We start from the raw sequence: 16,234 nt of genomic DNA on the forward strand, positions 1-16,234 counted from the left end.
TGTGTACAGACGCATACCTCCCAACTGTCACGATTTCATACCTCCCAACAGTCCCGATTTTATCGGGACAGTCCCGATTGTCAGGGCCTGTCCCGATGTCCCACCCGCGGGCGGCAGTGTCCCGCGGTGTGGGGGGGCTGTTGGGAGTCCCCCCTGTCAGCTGCTAAGCAGCGGGGAATAAACGCTGTGCGCGTGCGCACAGCGTCTATTCCCGCAGCCAGGGGGCTGGGGGCATGGCTAGAGGTTCACAGAGCCTCTGGGTCATGCCCCCATAGCGGCAAAATGGGGGCGTGGCCTCGCGGAAGAGCCGCGAGTATAGGCCACGCCCCCAAATTAGGCCACGCCCCCGGAAATTTCGGCGCGCAGGGGCATCGTCCCGCATCATGAGGTGACAAAGTTGGGAGGTATGCGATTTTAGAGGGACAGTCCCGATTTTCGGGTCCTGTCCCGCTGTCCCACCCGCGGCAGGCATTGTCCCACTGCGGGGGGTGGCAGTTGGGAGACCCCCCAATCTAGTAGAATAGACGCTGTGCGCATGCGCACAGCGTCTATTCTCGTATGAAAATTAGGTCTCGGCTAATTAGCATAAGCCACGCCCTCATTTGCATACGCCCCACCCCCTTTCCGGGTGTCCCTATTTCTTCAGGTCAAAAGTTGGGAGGTATGCAGACGGTAAGATTTGGCTTCCGATGTTCCCGATATAGGGAACATCGGAAGCCATATCACATGCAAATCGCATGCTTTTTTAGGGCTTGCGAGCCTGATGCGCTGCCGATACGCGCTCCCGATACGCGCTCCCGTGTGAGCACATATTAGCAGCCAGATAGAGAGGGCAGGCAACACTATATAGTGCAGATCTGCACTATATAGTCTAAATTGTGCCCCTCTGGCATGCCGTGAGATGCGGGTCCCGATGCGATCTGATCGTGTCGGGACTCGCACACACGGCAGGATCTGCCGTGTGTACACACCATTATAGATGGGATGTATCATACCCCACATGCAGGGACAGGTCTCTGAAAGGAGCCCGTCTCTGTAATTTGCTGAGTCGGGCAGTAGTGCAGTGTGTAGCCCAGGGCAGGGCAACACCGGCCCTCCAGATGTTGATGAACTACACATTCCAGCATGCCTTGCATCAGTTTCAGCATGGCCACATAGCAAAACTAATGCAAAGCATCCTGGGATGTGTAGTTCACTAACATCTGGAGGGCCGGTGTTGCCCAGCCCTGGTGTAGCCCATAGGTCAGAATGCACTACGCCAGCGTAAACATTATGGAGAGGAGGGGGCCCACCCATAGTCTGCACACGGGCCCCCTCCTCTGTTAATTTACAACTCTTCTGGGAAGAAGACAGACTGGAATACACTGCTCCAGAACCCCACTGGCGTTTGCATGGAGAAGGTGGTTGGATCTACAATGAAATGCGACTACTACATTGGAACGCTTGAATCCATGACCAGGACAGTTGGCCAAAAGGATGTTGCCGGCGGGCAAATTTATTACTAGCTCATTTATGTTATCTGTCGCGAGACAGGGAGATGATCTGCAAGCTAACGAGAAGACCGGAGGAGAGGAAGAAAGACGGCATAAGCAATAATGTTGTGAGGAAGAAAATAGATGTCTATGGGGGTTATTCTAGTCCATTCTTTCTGACAAAATCCTTCTTAGATGGACAAAACCATGTGCACTGCGGGTGGGGCAAATGTTACTTGTGCAGAGAGAATTAAATTTGGGTGGGGTTTTTCTTCAAAGTGAGATCTATATTGCAGTGTATAAATAAAGCAGTCAGTATTTTCCCTGCACAGAAACAAAATAACTCACCCAAATCTAATTCTCTCTGCACATGTTACATCTGCCCCCCTGCAGTGCACATGGTTTTGTCCATCTAAGAAGGATTTTGTCAGAAAGAATGAACTAGAATAAACCCCTATGTTTTGACTACAGGGAGATTGCAAAATGAAATCCACCCTTCAACCCTTTATGTTGATGACACAGGCAAATCAGTGACACTAATTGGGCAATGGAATCTTTTAGCTGCAGATGGTTTTACTGTAAATATTCCAAAACAAATGTTGATTGATTGTTAGGAATTCAATTAAAACAATAATCTCACCAATTAATTGGGAAATATTATGACCTTGTAATTTGCACTTATAAATCTTGCAGGGTGGGGACAGTTGGTATTGACCATATACAATATAACAATGAAAACATTAATTTCAGCATTAGAAACTATGACATGTTTTGTGGCTACAGATGTATGTTTACAGCACATAGCAAGTCATAGTCAAGTCAATCCGGTCAATTTAAAACTGAAGAGGAAGTTTCTAGTACAAACAGTGATCTGGAAAATCTTATCTCTAAAGCTGTTCTACATGCAGGTTACTTATGTATTTGCACAGGGGTCAGTGATGCAGGACCAAGGGCCTTTTTTTCAGAGCCCTGCTGCAGTCAGGTGTACGCCGACCTGCCAGTGTGAAATCCCTCCCCTTAATTGTTTAGCACGGTCACCATTGAATGATTTTTCCAGTGTGTACAGTCTGTGCGTAGCCCAGGACTTCGGCAGTGACTGCGATAGAAACAAGCTCTTTGGGGCCAGAGCGTCCCCTCAAATGCCTGGGCACACCTGCATTTTCCCTGACACTCCCAGAAAAATGTCGGCTTTCTGTCAACCACCTTGCTCATGGCCAGCAATTAAAAAAAGTAGCAGGATTATATTGCAGGACAGTCTCACGCATTCACAGCCTATTGATAATCGCCCAACCTGCTATTTGCATAAAATGTTTAAGAGAGAGAGCAATGTCTATGTTGTCGAAGTTGAACTGCATTTAGACTGTGTTAGAATATTAAGGCTGCCATTTGCGTTCGCATATTTACGTAAAGGGCGTACGGAGGAGAGCAGGAGAATATGTGATTATTAATAATGATACACATAGTTTAATGCTCATATCCACAGATAATAAAAGATAGTCATTTAGCTTAAAATTGCACTTCACATAGTTTAATGTTAAAACACATTCCTTTGCCATTGAGTTTGGTATCTGTATGATTAGCGTTTCATTCGCAGAGCTCTGGTGTTTGATTGGAAACAGCAGCATATATCATTCGCAAGTTATGAACTAAGAGATATTAGAGATTACAATAAAGGTATTGCCATGTGGAAAAGGGGACATATGATGACCAGTTTGAACCAGCTGCACAGCGGGACCCCTAGGACATGATGACAAGCATGAAACAAAGACCCATCTTTGCATCTGGACTGAGACAATCAGAAGAAGTGAAAACTGACCCCTTGACCAATGGAAGACCTTCTGGACCCTATTGTTTATTCCCTATAAATTGCTGATCCCTGGGCCAGGAACTTAATACTCTGTCTTCAAATCTTGAATACAGATCCCTGGTCCAGGAAGGCACTGCGAATTGGTGAAGGTAACTGTTACTCTTTGTATTGGTGTAGTTGTATTGTAGCTGATTGTACTTACTGTACATTTGATTCCCCTTGTTAGTTGTTATTGAAAGATTGTATATGTTATGTATTTTTTTGTAATATTATACTTTGTTATCCCTTTGTGTTCACTAGGGACTAAATACATACAATTAGGGGTTTGTACCCTTACTGTCTAAATTATTTACAGGAAGCTGACGGAGCAATAGAAGCACTGATATATATTGCGGTCTGAGTAAGTGCATTGTTATTGCTAAAGATACTGCCATAAGGGTATAACTATAGCGTCATGAACGCTGATAAGGTACGCTACGCGGCGATATTCTTGGGTACGCCCGTAGTTAGGAATAAAGGGTAACAGTTTGGCAAAACATTACGTAAACTGCGAAACTGACTAATTGTCCATCGGTTTATCAATGAATGGGATTTAACAATGGTCCTGCTAGGAGGGGGAGTCTGACACAGAATTGATCTTGACGGCTTTTAATTAACTAATTCAAACTTGAAGGGGAGGAGAGGAGAGCAGGAGCCCGACGGCAGATGACTCCATTGCCTCCCAGAGGTCTGCCTCTGCTGTGCTCTTTGCATGTGAACCAGAATCAGACCCTCAGGCCCTTAGCTCTGTTAGTTCATTTCAGGACAACAGTCCCAGCAACAGTCATAGAGCTCTAATAAATCATCGCTTTTCCAGCACCTGATGGTCCGGAACCTCTTTTGATCTGGACATATCAAGTGCCGAAAAAGTCGCATCCAATTACACTTGAGCTGCTCAGAAGGGCGGTAGGATGGCATGTGATACATCGGTCCTTCTGTACGCGATATATATCGCATATTATCCCCATTCCTGGGTATCGGGAGGGGGTACAACATGAAGATCATAAGTTCAGCATGATTGATCTCTGGGTCCAATCCGATACGCACGAGACCGTGTGTCAGATCAGATCGGATGTCAGACACATGCAATTTGGCCCGGTTTCTCAGCCCGACTGTCTGGAATCGGGTGAAATCTGGGCCACAGTGTATGAGGGGCCTTAAATCCTTTGAGTGCCAAGTGAATTTGTCAAAATAGGTGTGAAAATTGGCAAATAATTTTATTCATCACGACCATAATGATATTTACCTTATACAGGAAATATAATCTTTTTTTTTGCAACATTTTTATTTGAATTTGTATAACAAATGGTCGCATCACTTCGGCCCGGCCAGAGGAACATTGTTAATACACCGGCGGTTGCTTAGCAACAGGGGGATGCCAAACGGCATGTGCTCGGCCCCCTGAAACTAATAAGCAGTTCAGGGGGCTGGTCTCACGGCAGGGGCTGATTGGCCAGGGCTTCCCTTTTAAGGGATCTGGCTTCCTGCAGTGTGTTCTGGCCTTGCTGCAGGTTGGTTCTTTCTTGGTCTGGTCTGCTCCTGTTCTACATCGCTGTCCTGTCCAGTCCTGTCAGTCCTTCCCAGCCTGCACTTATCCATCTGGTGCAGCTGGGTGTCCAGTTCAGGTCACTTAAGTGCTCCAGTGGAGCCCGGTTCTGTTCTTTATTGTGCTGGCAAGCTGCCATATTTCTTTCTTAATTACGGAGAGCAATCTGCCCTGTTTTCTTTGTTACTTTGTGTCTACTTTTGGCCCGGCTCTCCCAGGTGGAGAGGCCCACGGTTACGGGTATACGCCTGTTTTGGGGTACGGTAGGTTATTGTGTATCCAGTATTTACTTTGGCGTGTTTGTTTTGAGGCACCCCGATCCATCCGTATCTGGTGTCTGTGACTGGGTCACACTCCCTGTCTTTGGCCCGGTGCCCTCAGGTAGGGTGTTCCTCTCAGATAGCGCCAGTTAGTGAGATCTCCTCTTGGCACTATCTCTGGCGGTCGCTGTAGACTTGTCATCACGTAATACCTGGTTGCATTGGGGTTGGAGTGGGCTTAACTTGCTCCTTCGAACGCAGAGACTACAGGAGAAGCCTAGCAATCGGCAGTCTAAGGTCATATGCCCGAGAAGGTCAATAGAGTCAGTGTAGGGTGCTCTGTGGCCGTCCTAAACAGCGGTCCCGGCTGAGGGCTCTGCCCACCACCACCATACGCACTTACCCGCCTCATTACACATAGAGCAAACTGTAAATATTCAACAGACTGAAGTACTTTCATGATCCCCTAAACCTTTTGTTTTGATCCATATCATGTCCTTAAATGATATAGATATTTACTCTGCTTAGAGTAGTGAAATAAAAATTTACATAATAAAAATGTAAAAAGTTATTCCCAGTGAATGCGACACCATGCAAAATGGGCCCCTTCACCGCACAATCAATTAAATCTAATACAATCCATGTAATTACCATCCAAGGTGCCAAATGGGTTCACTGTCAACATGAGATAGATGAGAGATTCAGAAAGTGAGAGATTTGGTAAGAAATCTTCAGTTTTTTTAAAGATAAATCTAACTGGTTTTGCAGTGTAAATGATTGCCGCTTTAAAAAAAAAAAAAAAGATTTCTTACCAAATTTCTCTCTTTCTGAATCTCTCATCCTACATTTCCCCCGATATATTCCACCCACATCTAACTCACTCTGCACATTACATCTGCCCCACCTGCAGTGCAACATGATTTTTGTTGATTAAAGAAGGAGTTTACAAATCAATATAAATACTTGCCTTTATGGGCCGATAAGAAACTGAGGGCTACATTTATTAAAGGTTCTAAAAATGAAAAAAGAGTTGATGTTGCCTATAGCAACCAATCAGATTATGTCTATCCTTTTCTAGAATGATATAGAAAAAAAGATTCTGATTGGTTGCTATATGTTGCTAAGCGTTAATAAATGTATCCCTGAGTCTCCTTCTGTATTCCAGGGTTGTACAGAAGTGTGCTAGAACAATGGGAGACACAGCCCTAAGATATGAATACATCATGGAAAATCACATTTTCCAGCCTGGAACTTGTGTCATTAATAATGGTTCACACTCAGAGTTCAAGGTCGTATCATGGAATCCAAGTACAGTAATATAGAAAATGGCATTTACAGTGCCTAGAACACAACCGGAATGGACCGGGTTGGCTCAGCACTGCAGACCAGAAGGTCTTCTCCCACATTACAGTGACCCATGGAGTTTACAGCAAATGGAGTATCTTTAATTGTATAGAACCGTAAGGTACTGTATATGAAGACTAAAGATAGGGAAATCAGGGGCGAGATTTATTGCCGCCCGAGTTCAGCGGCAGTGCGAGCTGTCCGCCAAACTCCGCCAAGGGAAATTAACTTACAAGGCAAAACCATGCCTTGCAAGATAATACGCCTTTAAAAAAATGACCGAGTTCGGCAGACTTCTCGCACTGCCGATGAACTCAGAAATTAAATCTCGCCCTTGGTATTGAAACCCAAATAAACATCCAAGCATATTGAATAACATATAAATAACAGTATCCATTAAATACAACAGTTTTTCTATGCAATACATTGTTACATGTAACTCTATTTTCGTTTCAACTATTACTGCTATTATGCTTTGTTTTAATCAGCAAATTCAGTCAGTGAAATAAGGGAGATTGCTAGATCCTTTGGGGGGACAGGGAGATTACTGCTAATTCCAAGAGTCTCCTGCACAATGCAGCAGGGTAGGCAGCTATGGTACATTCCCCCAAACATAGGCCCTTATTCAGATCTCATTGCAGTACACATTTGTTCTCAAAATGGGCAAAACCAGGTGCACTGCAGGTGGGGCAGATGTAACATGTGCATAGAGAGTTAAATTTGGGTGTGGTGTGTTGAAACTGAAATCTAAATTGCAGTGTAAAAATAATGCAGCCAGTATTTACCCTGCACAGAATCAAAAGAACTCACCCAAATCTAAAGCTGGACATACATCTACAGATCAATTGTCAGATTGGGCTGGTTGGAACAAAATCCTGGTAATGGATGAGAGCAAATGACAGTTGACCATTTGCTTTGAAATGGTGGAAAACTGGCAAAAACGATCATTCAGATATTACCAGGTTTTTGTTTCAACCAGCCCAATCTGACAATCGATCTGTAGATGTATGGCCACCTTAACTCTCTCTGCACATGTTACATCTGCCCCACCTGCAGTGCACATGGTTTTGCCCATTTTGTGAACAAATTTGTACTGTGATCAGATCTGAATAAGGGCCTTAAATCCTTATTGCCATGATATGCAGCAATAAGGATTCTACAATTCTTACTAAATATGCCCCTAATTCTGAGATACTGAAAAGGAAGTGACTAATGTGTTGGTGGTGGCAGGGAGTGTGCGGGGAGGTACTAACAGGAAATACAGCTCTTAAGTAAATGCAAATAAATCAGCTTTCATTTCATGGTAAACAACTGGCATTCCACATTGTATGCCATGCATAGTGGAGTACAGGCATAAGCGAGCGTAAGTGGAAGGGGATTAATATGTACGCTTAGGGATCATAGACAAAACTGAGGGTCTTTATATGACACATATGCAGTTTAATGGAGAGTATATTGCAGGAGATGGGGTATAATGCCTGATTCAGACCTGAGCAGCATATTTTTGCTGTCTAGCGAGCTAGTAAATGACGCCCAAGCGAACATTTGCCCCTCCCGCCATGCGAATATGGGTGAAAAAGCACATAAAAGTCAGTTGGGCCGGAGATGGCCGAAAAGGGGACGGAGACTGACATCATGTGACCAGCGGCGTAACTAGATTTTCTGCGCCCCCCTGCCGACAATGCAGGAGGCGCCCCCCCGGTAAGAAAAAACGGAGCGGAGGGGAGCCGGGGTACGGAGGGGAGCCGGGGTATGGTGGGGGGGGGGGGGGTTGTGTTTGTGTGTGTGTTTGTATGTATGTGTGACGTGTTGGTGTGTATGTGTTTGTGTGTGTTACCTCTGGCCGGCGTGGCCGCATCTGCGCCGGGTCCCGGGCGGCTCTCCCGTTTATTGCTGCTAATGAAAAAAAGTGACACTTGGAAAATGGCTGCCCCCATACTGCAGACGAAAAACTGTCTGCGGTATGGGGGCAGCCATTTTCCAAGTGTCACCTTTTTGTATTAGAAGCGCTGCGGCTGCCGGGACTCGGGAGAGCTGGGACCCGGTGCAAATAAAACCAGCGGCGGCAGAAGGCAACCAGTGAGTAACTATCGTCCCGCAGCCCCCCCGGTGCCCACATACCCTCAGCGCCTCCGCGCCACCGCGGGGGGCTGCGGGACGATAGTTACGCCACTGCATGTGACATCATCCGCCCACCCCAAGCAGGCATCAGCTCCCGCCTGCGTTCCCACGGGAACACCCAGCATTTTTATGGGGATGCCCATAAAGCACTGGGCATTCCCATCAGCCCATTCTCCGACCCCTTGCCTCAACACCGGGTGAGTGTGATGCTCACCGAAGGCAATGGCACAATCGATCTGCACATGCGTATTTTTGCCCACAAGCATACGCAGACCCGCAACATCGGTCACTGGCCCGAATTCGAGCCATACCGATCAAACCTGAATCAGGCTCATATTATAGCTGTCATTCCATAGAAACAGTTGTCATTCCTCATTTTTCATCATGGGTATTCATTGGGGTATGGGCAGGGCTATTTTTCTGCAGGCTCCTGCAGGATCTGAGGCCCTTATTCTAGTTCACTCTTTCTGACAAAATATTTCTTAGACGGACTAAACCATGTGCACTGCAGGTGAGGCAGGTGTTACTTGTGCAGAGATAATTAGATTTGGGTGGGGTTTTACACCTGCCTCACCTGCAGTGCACATGGTTTTGTCCACCTAAAGGTGCGTACACACGGGGGGAGATATATTGCTAGCAATATATTGCTTGCAATATATTGCTCAGTGTCTGCTTTTCATCAGCGACCAGAGATGGTCGCTGATGAAAAGGAACCTCTGCTGGGGGAGCTGCAGAGGTAAGCAAGCTCCTGCGACCAGTGATTACAATGGGGCAGAAAACGGGAGCGCGCACCCGGCGATTTATCGCCGGGGCACACTTCCATCACTGGCAATATGGTCGCCTGCGACCATATTCCAGCGATTATAGCCCCTATCGCCCCCGTGTGTACACAGCATAAGAAATATTTTGTCAGAAAGAGTGAACTAGAATAAGGGTCTCAGTTCCTGCTGGAGCCTGCTGGAAAATAGCCCTGGGTATGGGTATAGGTTAGTGCATACAGAAAGGGATTAGTCTGTGCACTTGGGCACTGGAGATCATAGGAAGATCAGGGGTCATGGGACAAATGCTTTGCTTTAATGGCATGTTAGCATAAGCCTGGCAAATAAAGCAGCTGCAACTCCATAGTACAGAGAGCTGTCATTCCATGTCTATCCACAAGTAAAACATATGAGTGCATAGGTTTAACATTGTATGAGATACACATAAAGGGCCAGTCTGCTCCCATTATAATCATAAGGCACTCCAGTTATGCAGACAGGAGCTGTCATTGCTTTCAGTACATCCCGTGGGATGTGAATCATTAGGTTGACTGGAACAAGGTCAACTGTCATTAAGTCGACCAGTATTGGTTGACAGTGAAAAGGTTGACACTTGAGAAAGTTCAGCATGCACTAAGTTGTCATGGACAAAGGATCAGAACAAAGGTAGATGAGGAAATGTTCGACACATGAAAAGATCAGTTTTCACTTTTTGTAGTTCACATGGAATGTAAAATATCTGAGTGAAAAAATGTAGAAAAAAAATCATGGTGACCTTTAATGTGTCGACCATCGCCATGTCGACCCATTGTTTGTGTCAACGTTTTTGTCATTGTTGACCTAGTGCATGTGGACCTTTTGCCTGTCGATCAATTGGTTGACTGTCAACTTAAATTACTGTTGACTAATCGACCAGATACCCATCCCGTGCATTGTATACAGCACTGTTGGCTGTCTCTTATTTACACAGGTATCATTGTGTCACTCTCCCATTGCTTTGGACACATACATGTAGGCGGGCCTGTTATACTGTAGGTCGCACACCCATACATGTACTACATACACCACACAGCGATTAGTACAACAGCACTGGCTGCCAATGAAGAGATGAGAGCGCTTTCCAAACATAAAGGCGGTGCCTTAGTAACTCCGCCCCCCACAGTGCCGCAGCACAACACATTATGCTGCATACAAAGACGGTGTGGCTACGCCGCAAAACCCCGCCCCATTCAAACCTTATTGGTTGTTTCGACCCCGGTCCGCTTCCGCTGCACAGTAAGCCCCCCCTCACTGCCGCCACACAATGCGGTTGCCATGGCACTGACGTGGAGTGTGGGCGGACACTGCGCAGACGCAGTGGGAGTGCTGGAAAGATGGCGGCGTGGCCAGTGAGGAGGCAGAACTGGGAGATGCTGTGAAGCAGCAGCCAGAGAACGGCGTCACAGGCAGCAGCACCGGCACCCGCTTTTCCCAGGAGCAAGACACAGCCGACGGGCGATTAGGCATCTTCCGAAACACGCCGCCACAACCGGGGAGGCGACCGGACAGTGCGGGACACATGAGCCGGAGCAGTCCCCGGGATCCAACGGCAGCGGCGTTGCGCGGTAGAGGCAGCAGCGGGGCCCCTGAGGGCCCGGGCTCAGGATGAAGTTCGCAGAGCATCTGTCCGCTCACATCACCCCGGAGTGGAGGAAACAGTACATACAGTATGAGGTGAGCAGCTGCCTCACTGCGCCAGTGCTATCTATCTATCTATCTATCTATCTATCTATCTATCTATCTATCTATCTATCTATCTATCATCTGTGTCCCTCCTGTATTTTGATCTGTCTATGCAGACTGTCTGACAGCATCCGTAGAACTGCAAGTCCAAGCATTGATTTTGTGTGGGGGGTGCGGACTTGCTGAGTCTTGTAGTTCCTCTTACCTTCTGTATGTGCCGTCCTAGCTAAATGGTACAGCTGTCACAAGCAGACCGTTTGCTTACGCTGGGATATCAATAAGGTGTGTGATTATATATATATATATATATATATATATATATATATGTCTTCATTATAGGTGATCTGTACAGATCCTCATCCCATCTCAATACCAACTGGTACTTCCAACCCACCAGTCCTGGGTTCCCCATTACAATCGTTCGCAGACAATGCAAATAATTTTCTTACCTTTTTGGAAACTTCTGTATTACTTGCTTGACAATGGTGTAATGTAATGTGATTACATAGTGTGAGAAGGACATGCAGTGATTATCAGCTATCCGCTTATCACAGCACCTAATCTGCCAGTGTAGACCAGGTGGGAGAAGGTGTGACAGCTGGGTACAAACCTGCTGCCAGGGGTATTGGCTTTGTGCAGCTGAATCAGCTTTTTCTCCTAAAGCCTTGGAGTAAGGGATGTATATGGAACAGCATTGTCTGCAGGCTTTCCATCATCATGTATAATATTTCAGGTAGATCTGAGCCAGGATATGTGAAGCATGTGTGGCACTATGACAGAGTGGTCAGACTGGTACACACCTATTTGAAAAGTATACACCTTCATCCTGATATGAGTGTAGAATTCAGGAGTTAATAGATGTCTTGCAATATAATTGTCATTGAAACCAGTGCCTTTGGATGATTACGGTCATACAATGAGACATTCTTGGGGGATTTCAGCCATGAGTTTAATACAACATATTAATCATCAACATTAAATAATCACATTACTGTTGGGATTAAAATCACAGAAAATAAACTTCATATTGCTACCAATCTACTGTATCCTGCTAAATCAGACCACGTCCTTGTTTCAGTTCTTAAATTCAAAAACTTCCCCTGTACAGTGCTGGTATAGGATGAGATGTATTATGTTAATTTTAGAATAAAGCTTCACATTATATTTTTCAAAAACTACAGTTGGTTGCCAGCAATTTTATGGGATGGCCCTAAAAATAATGGATAAAATTATTTTCGTTCTGTATCTATATATTGTGTGTTTTTGGTCGTCCTTTTGAGTTGTTGTATGAATTGGCTGAAATGTAGGACAAGGGGTAAATAAAGAGGAATAGAAACAACCACTTTGCATTTTTTTTGGTGCTTTTCTTTGTTATGGTGCTGAATAGTCTTCAAGGTCTTTGCTTAGTGCTTCCATATAGTCTCACCCACAATAATTATCCCCTGCTGGATATATACTGTATGTGGCTATAGAAAGGCAAAATCATTCAGTGAATGTTGGAGAGGGGTCTTATTTTATTGATGATTGAACCTATAGCTTTGGTATGTGATTTTATGATTTGTAACAGTGACATTTCTAAAAAGTCTGTGTGGTTGTACCAAAATTGCAAAGCACATGCAACAAGTATTTGTGTACACTACAGCATTAGAGTTACAGACCCTTACATTGTATGTATATGTATTTTATTTATTATTATTTTTTTGTTTCCCAATGGCAAAATGTGTTTCATTTCTGAAAGCTGTCTGTTAAGCATGATCCCCGGGAGTACATGCCAGTCTACACACATGACCCGTTCATGTATCATTTTTTTTTTCAAAGCATTTCCAGCTTTCCATTTATGTTTAATTTCAGCTGAATTTCTTGTCTTGTTTTATGTCCTCATCGAGACAAAATAAATGGAAAGGGAACACATGCTACTTTTATTTATTTTTTTTTTAAATGACTTCTGTACTATTTTAACAAATATTACTAAATAACAAAAAATAAAATAGGTACATTGGTATCTGATGTACATCTCTCCTAGCACCAATAACACATACACATACAATGGTGATCAAAAGTAAAATAATCACAAAATAGCAGCCACCTTAGGGGAAAAATACAATTCTATTGTTAGCGCAATACCGCTTTTCCTATTCTGTTTCGGTACAGAAATAGACCTTTGGAGCATATTAAAGTGATTTTAATTATTATACTGTTTAGTAATTCCCCAATTATAATTCAGGTCTGGATTGCTGACCTTTTCTGGAAAATCTGTGTCCAGAAAAATTGTTTATGGATTAGTAGCACAGTAATGATATACATGAAACACAATACATAAAGCCCAGATTGTATAATATAGTGTGTATGTATGTGTATATTATTTTGCAGAAAAAGCGCACTAATGAGTATGTAAAAAGTAACAATTTTACTATGCAAATTAGCTCACGTACATCGAGGATTAACACATTCGGCTTCCAGCATATGGTAAAGCATCATATCAATACGGGGAAGACTGCAGGAGACTTCAGTGTAGAACTCTGCTGGATACGGCGCCCACATCGGAGGGTTCAGTCACCGCCACACCGACCACAGGATGCTGAACGCTGGGGGGGGATGGACAAGACACGCCTGCGTCAGGATTCTAGCACGCCCAAATAGTTTTGTCACCAAACGGACTTTGTCAGGGGGTGTGACGAAGACAGTTCGGTGATGAAACTAGTTGGGCGTGCTAGAATCCTGACGCATTGGCGTGTCTGGTCCATCCCCCTCCAGCGTGCAGCATCCTGTGGTCGGTGTGGCGGTGACTGAACTGTCCGGTGTGGGCGCCATATCCAGTGGTGTTCTACCCAGAAGTCTCCTGCCGTCTTCCCCGTATTGATATGATGCTTTACCATATGCTGGAAGCCGAATGTTTTAATCCTCGATGTATGTGAGCTAATTTGCATAGTAAAATTGTTACTTTTTACATACTCATTGGTGCGCTTGTGTTTTTTTTTTCTGCAAATTCTGTGGTGAGGATCTCCTTGAGGGAAAGCTGCACTCATCGTGGACTATTAGTGGACCTTTATCTTCATTGCTAGAGGACATTGTGCTGGGTATCCCGCCATTTTTATATATATAATAAATAAATTAATAAAGTATGTTACTGTTGCACTGACCAGAACACAGCATGACTGACATGGTAAATCATAGCTCTGTAAAGGTCTTGCAGGCTGATGGTGGTATTTAATACAGTGTGATGTTGGTATCACTGGTAATTTGGTAATGATAAGCCGTAGAGTCACATGAGGTGATTGTGTGCTTCGGGATTTGACAGGCAATATCTGGCACCTGATACATTAAATGCAAAGGGAAGAGAGGTTTGGGGCCTGGTACACTTTCTGTTTTTCATGTAGTGCTTCTCATATAGAATTCATCCATGTTAAGAATGGTCTGTAGTGCTATGACAGTATGTCCTGCCTCCTGGAAGTGATTACACCCCAATACTCTCAGTCCGCAGTCCCAATTATTCACAGTGGGGACAGCAATTTGCTCCAATAAGCTTAGGATGTCTTTATATGGCCTTACCCATTGTTGCTTGTGGCTGATGGAGAGGCTTTCTGAAGATCAGGAGCTAGACAGTCCTGATGTGCAGTATGAACAGCCCCCTCAATGCTACAGTCATTGCTATTACAGTCTACTGTAAAATGTGCTGACGTGATATGACTTAAATCATAAATGACCCTGTTAAGACATATGATATTGCTGAATATTTTTGGCAATTTCAGATGTTAATGGGAAAAAATGTGTTTTAATAATAATGCTTATTACAATAAGTAGGCATCCACATGTTAAATACAATGAATGTGAACCCCAAATGGCAGCGACTTATATGTGGTTGGTACTGATATATTTGAAATATTCCAGCAAATTGGAAGCTAACCCCTAAAGTCTATTGAGTATGTTTTTATGGGGACTGGGGTGATAGGATCCTGTCTAGGTTTTAGCATATTGTGCTCCGAGTGTAATCCGGGGCTAGGTACGATATCCTGGCACTCGGCATGCCGGTGGACAGTGTCCAAAATCCCAACAGATTGTAGTATTTGTACCCTAACCATCTTCTAAACATAACCCTATATTTAACCTTTATACATTGGATTCTGACCATCGGCATGATGTTGACTGCATCCCATCCTAGTGTTCATTCTAGCACCCACCATCTTTGAAAACCAATGCAGTTCCTGTTCCCTGCCTGGGTGTCGCTATATGCTGTGCTAGAAACACTACAGGTCTGGTTTGCATATGAGTGCTGACCACAGACCACACTTTGCTAGAAGCACTACAGCAGACCGGGACACCCCAGGCAGGGAACAGGAACTGCATGGGTTTTCAAATATGGTGGGTTCTAGAATGAACACTACAAAACAGTTGGACTGTTGGCATTCTGCCACTGTTAACACTGAGGATTTTTTTTTTTCAAAATGGGCAAAACCATGTGCACTGCAGGTGGGGTTGATGTATCATGTGTAGAGAGAGTTAAATTTGGGTGAATTGTTTTCCTTTTGCGCCTGAATCGCCTCCGTGAACACGTTGTCTCTCTTAAGGCCTGGCGGCATCGGGGTGGAGCCGGCATAACCAGCTCCTTTGAATGCGGCTGTTATAGGTGAAGGTTAGCATTCCACGTGTTCACGGACCACGTTTTACTGTAACAGAGTTAGAGGGCAGGTTGGCGGTGCTCCTTCAGGCCCTAATGGTGGCCACACATCAGACCAACTTTCCTCCAACCATCCAACTAGTTGCTTGGATGGAATAAAAATATGGTACTGGTTGGGAGCAAATGTAATATTTACTTCAGAAATTTGCTCCCAAAATCTGGAAAAGGACAAAACCTGTCGCTCAGACACGGTACTGTAGTTGCACCTGTTTGATTTAAACAATTTGACTGAATGTTTTTGTCCATTTTCCTGGGTTTGTGAGCACATTTCTGATTGTCCATTTCTCCCATCCAGTACCATATTTTTAATCCATCCAAGCAACTAGTTGGATGGTTGGAGGAAAGTTGGTCTGATGTGTGGCCAGCATTACAAAACACCACACAAAACTAACTCTCTGTGCACATGTTACACCTGACCCACCTGCAGTGCAGCATGGTTTCGCCCATTTTGAGAGCAAATTTGCCCTGCCATCAGGTCTGAATTAGGCCT

The 16,234-nt window shown here is 44.7% G+C and overlaps 1 protein-coding gene across 1 annotated transcript in view; it reads left to right on the top strand.

Annotated features, from left to right (window-relative positions):
* The first annotated feature begins 10,681 nt into the window (after positions 1-10,681).
* XPR1 (xenotropic and polytropic retrovirus receptor 1) overlaps positions 10,682-16,234 on the top strand; it is a 123,101-nt gene continuing 117,548 nt past the window's right edge. The window contains exon 1 of the mRNA XM_083157180.1: positions 10,682-11,060. Within this exon, the coding sequence (XP_083013306.1) occupies positions 10,992-11,060 (69 nt within the window). The 5' untranslated portion in view covers positions 10,682-10,991. The remainder of the gene's footprint in view (positions 11,061-16,234) is intronic.

This window comes from Crinia signifera, chromosome 8 (genome assembly GCF_055691185.1).
Source record: "Crinia signifera chromosome 8, ASM5569118v1, whole genome shotgun sequence".
Lineage (NCBI taxonomy): Eukaryota > Metazoa > Chordata > Amphibia > Anura > Myobatrachidae > Crinia > Crinia signifera.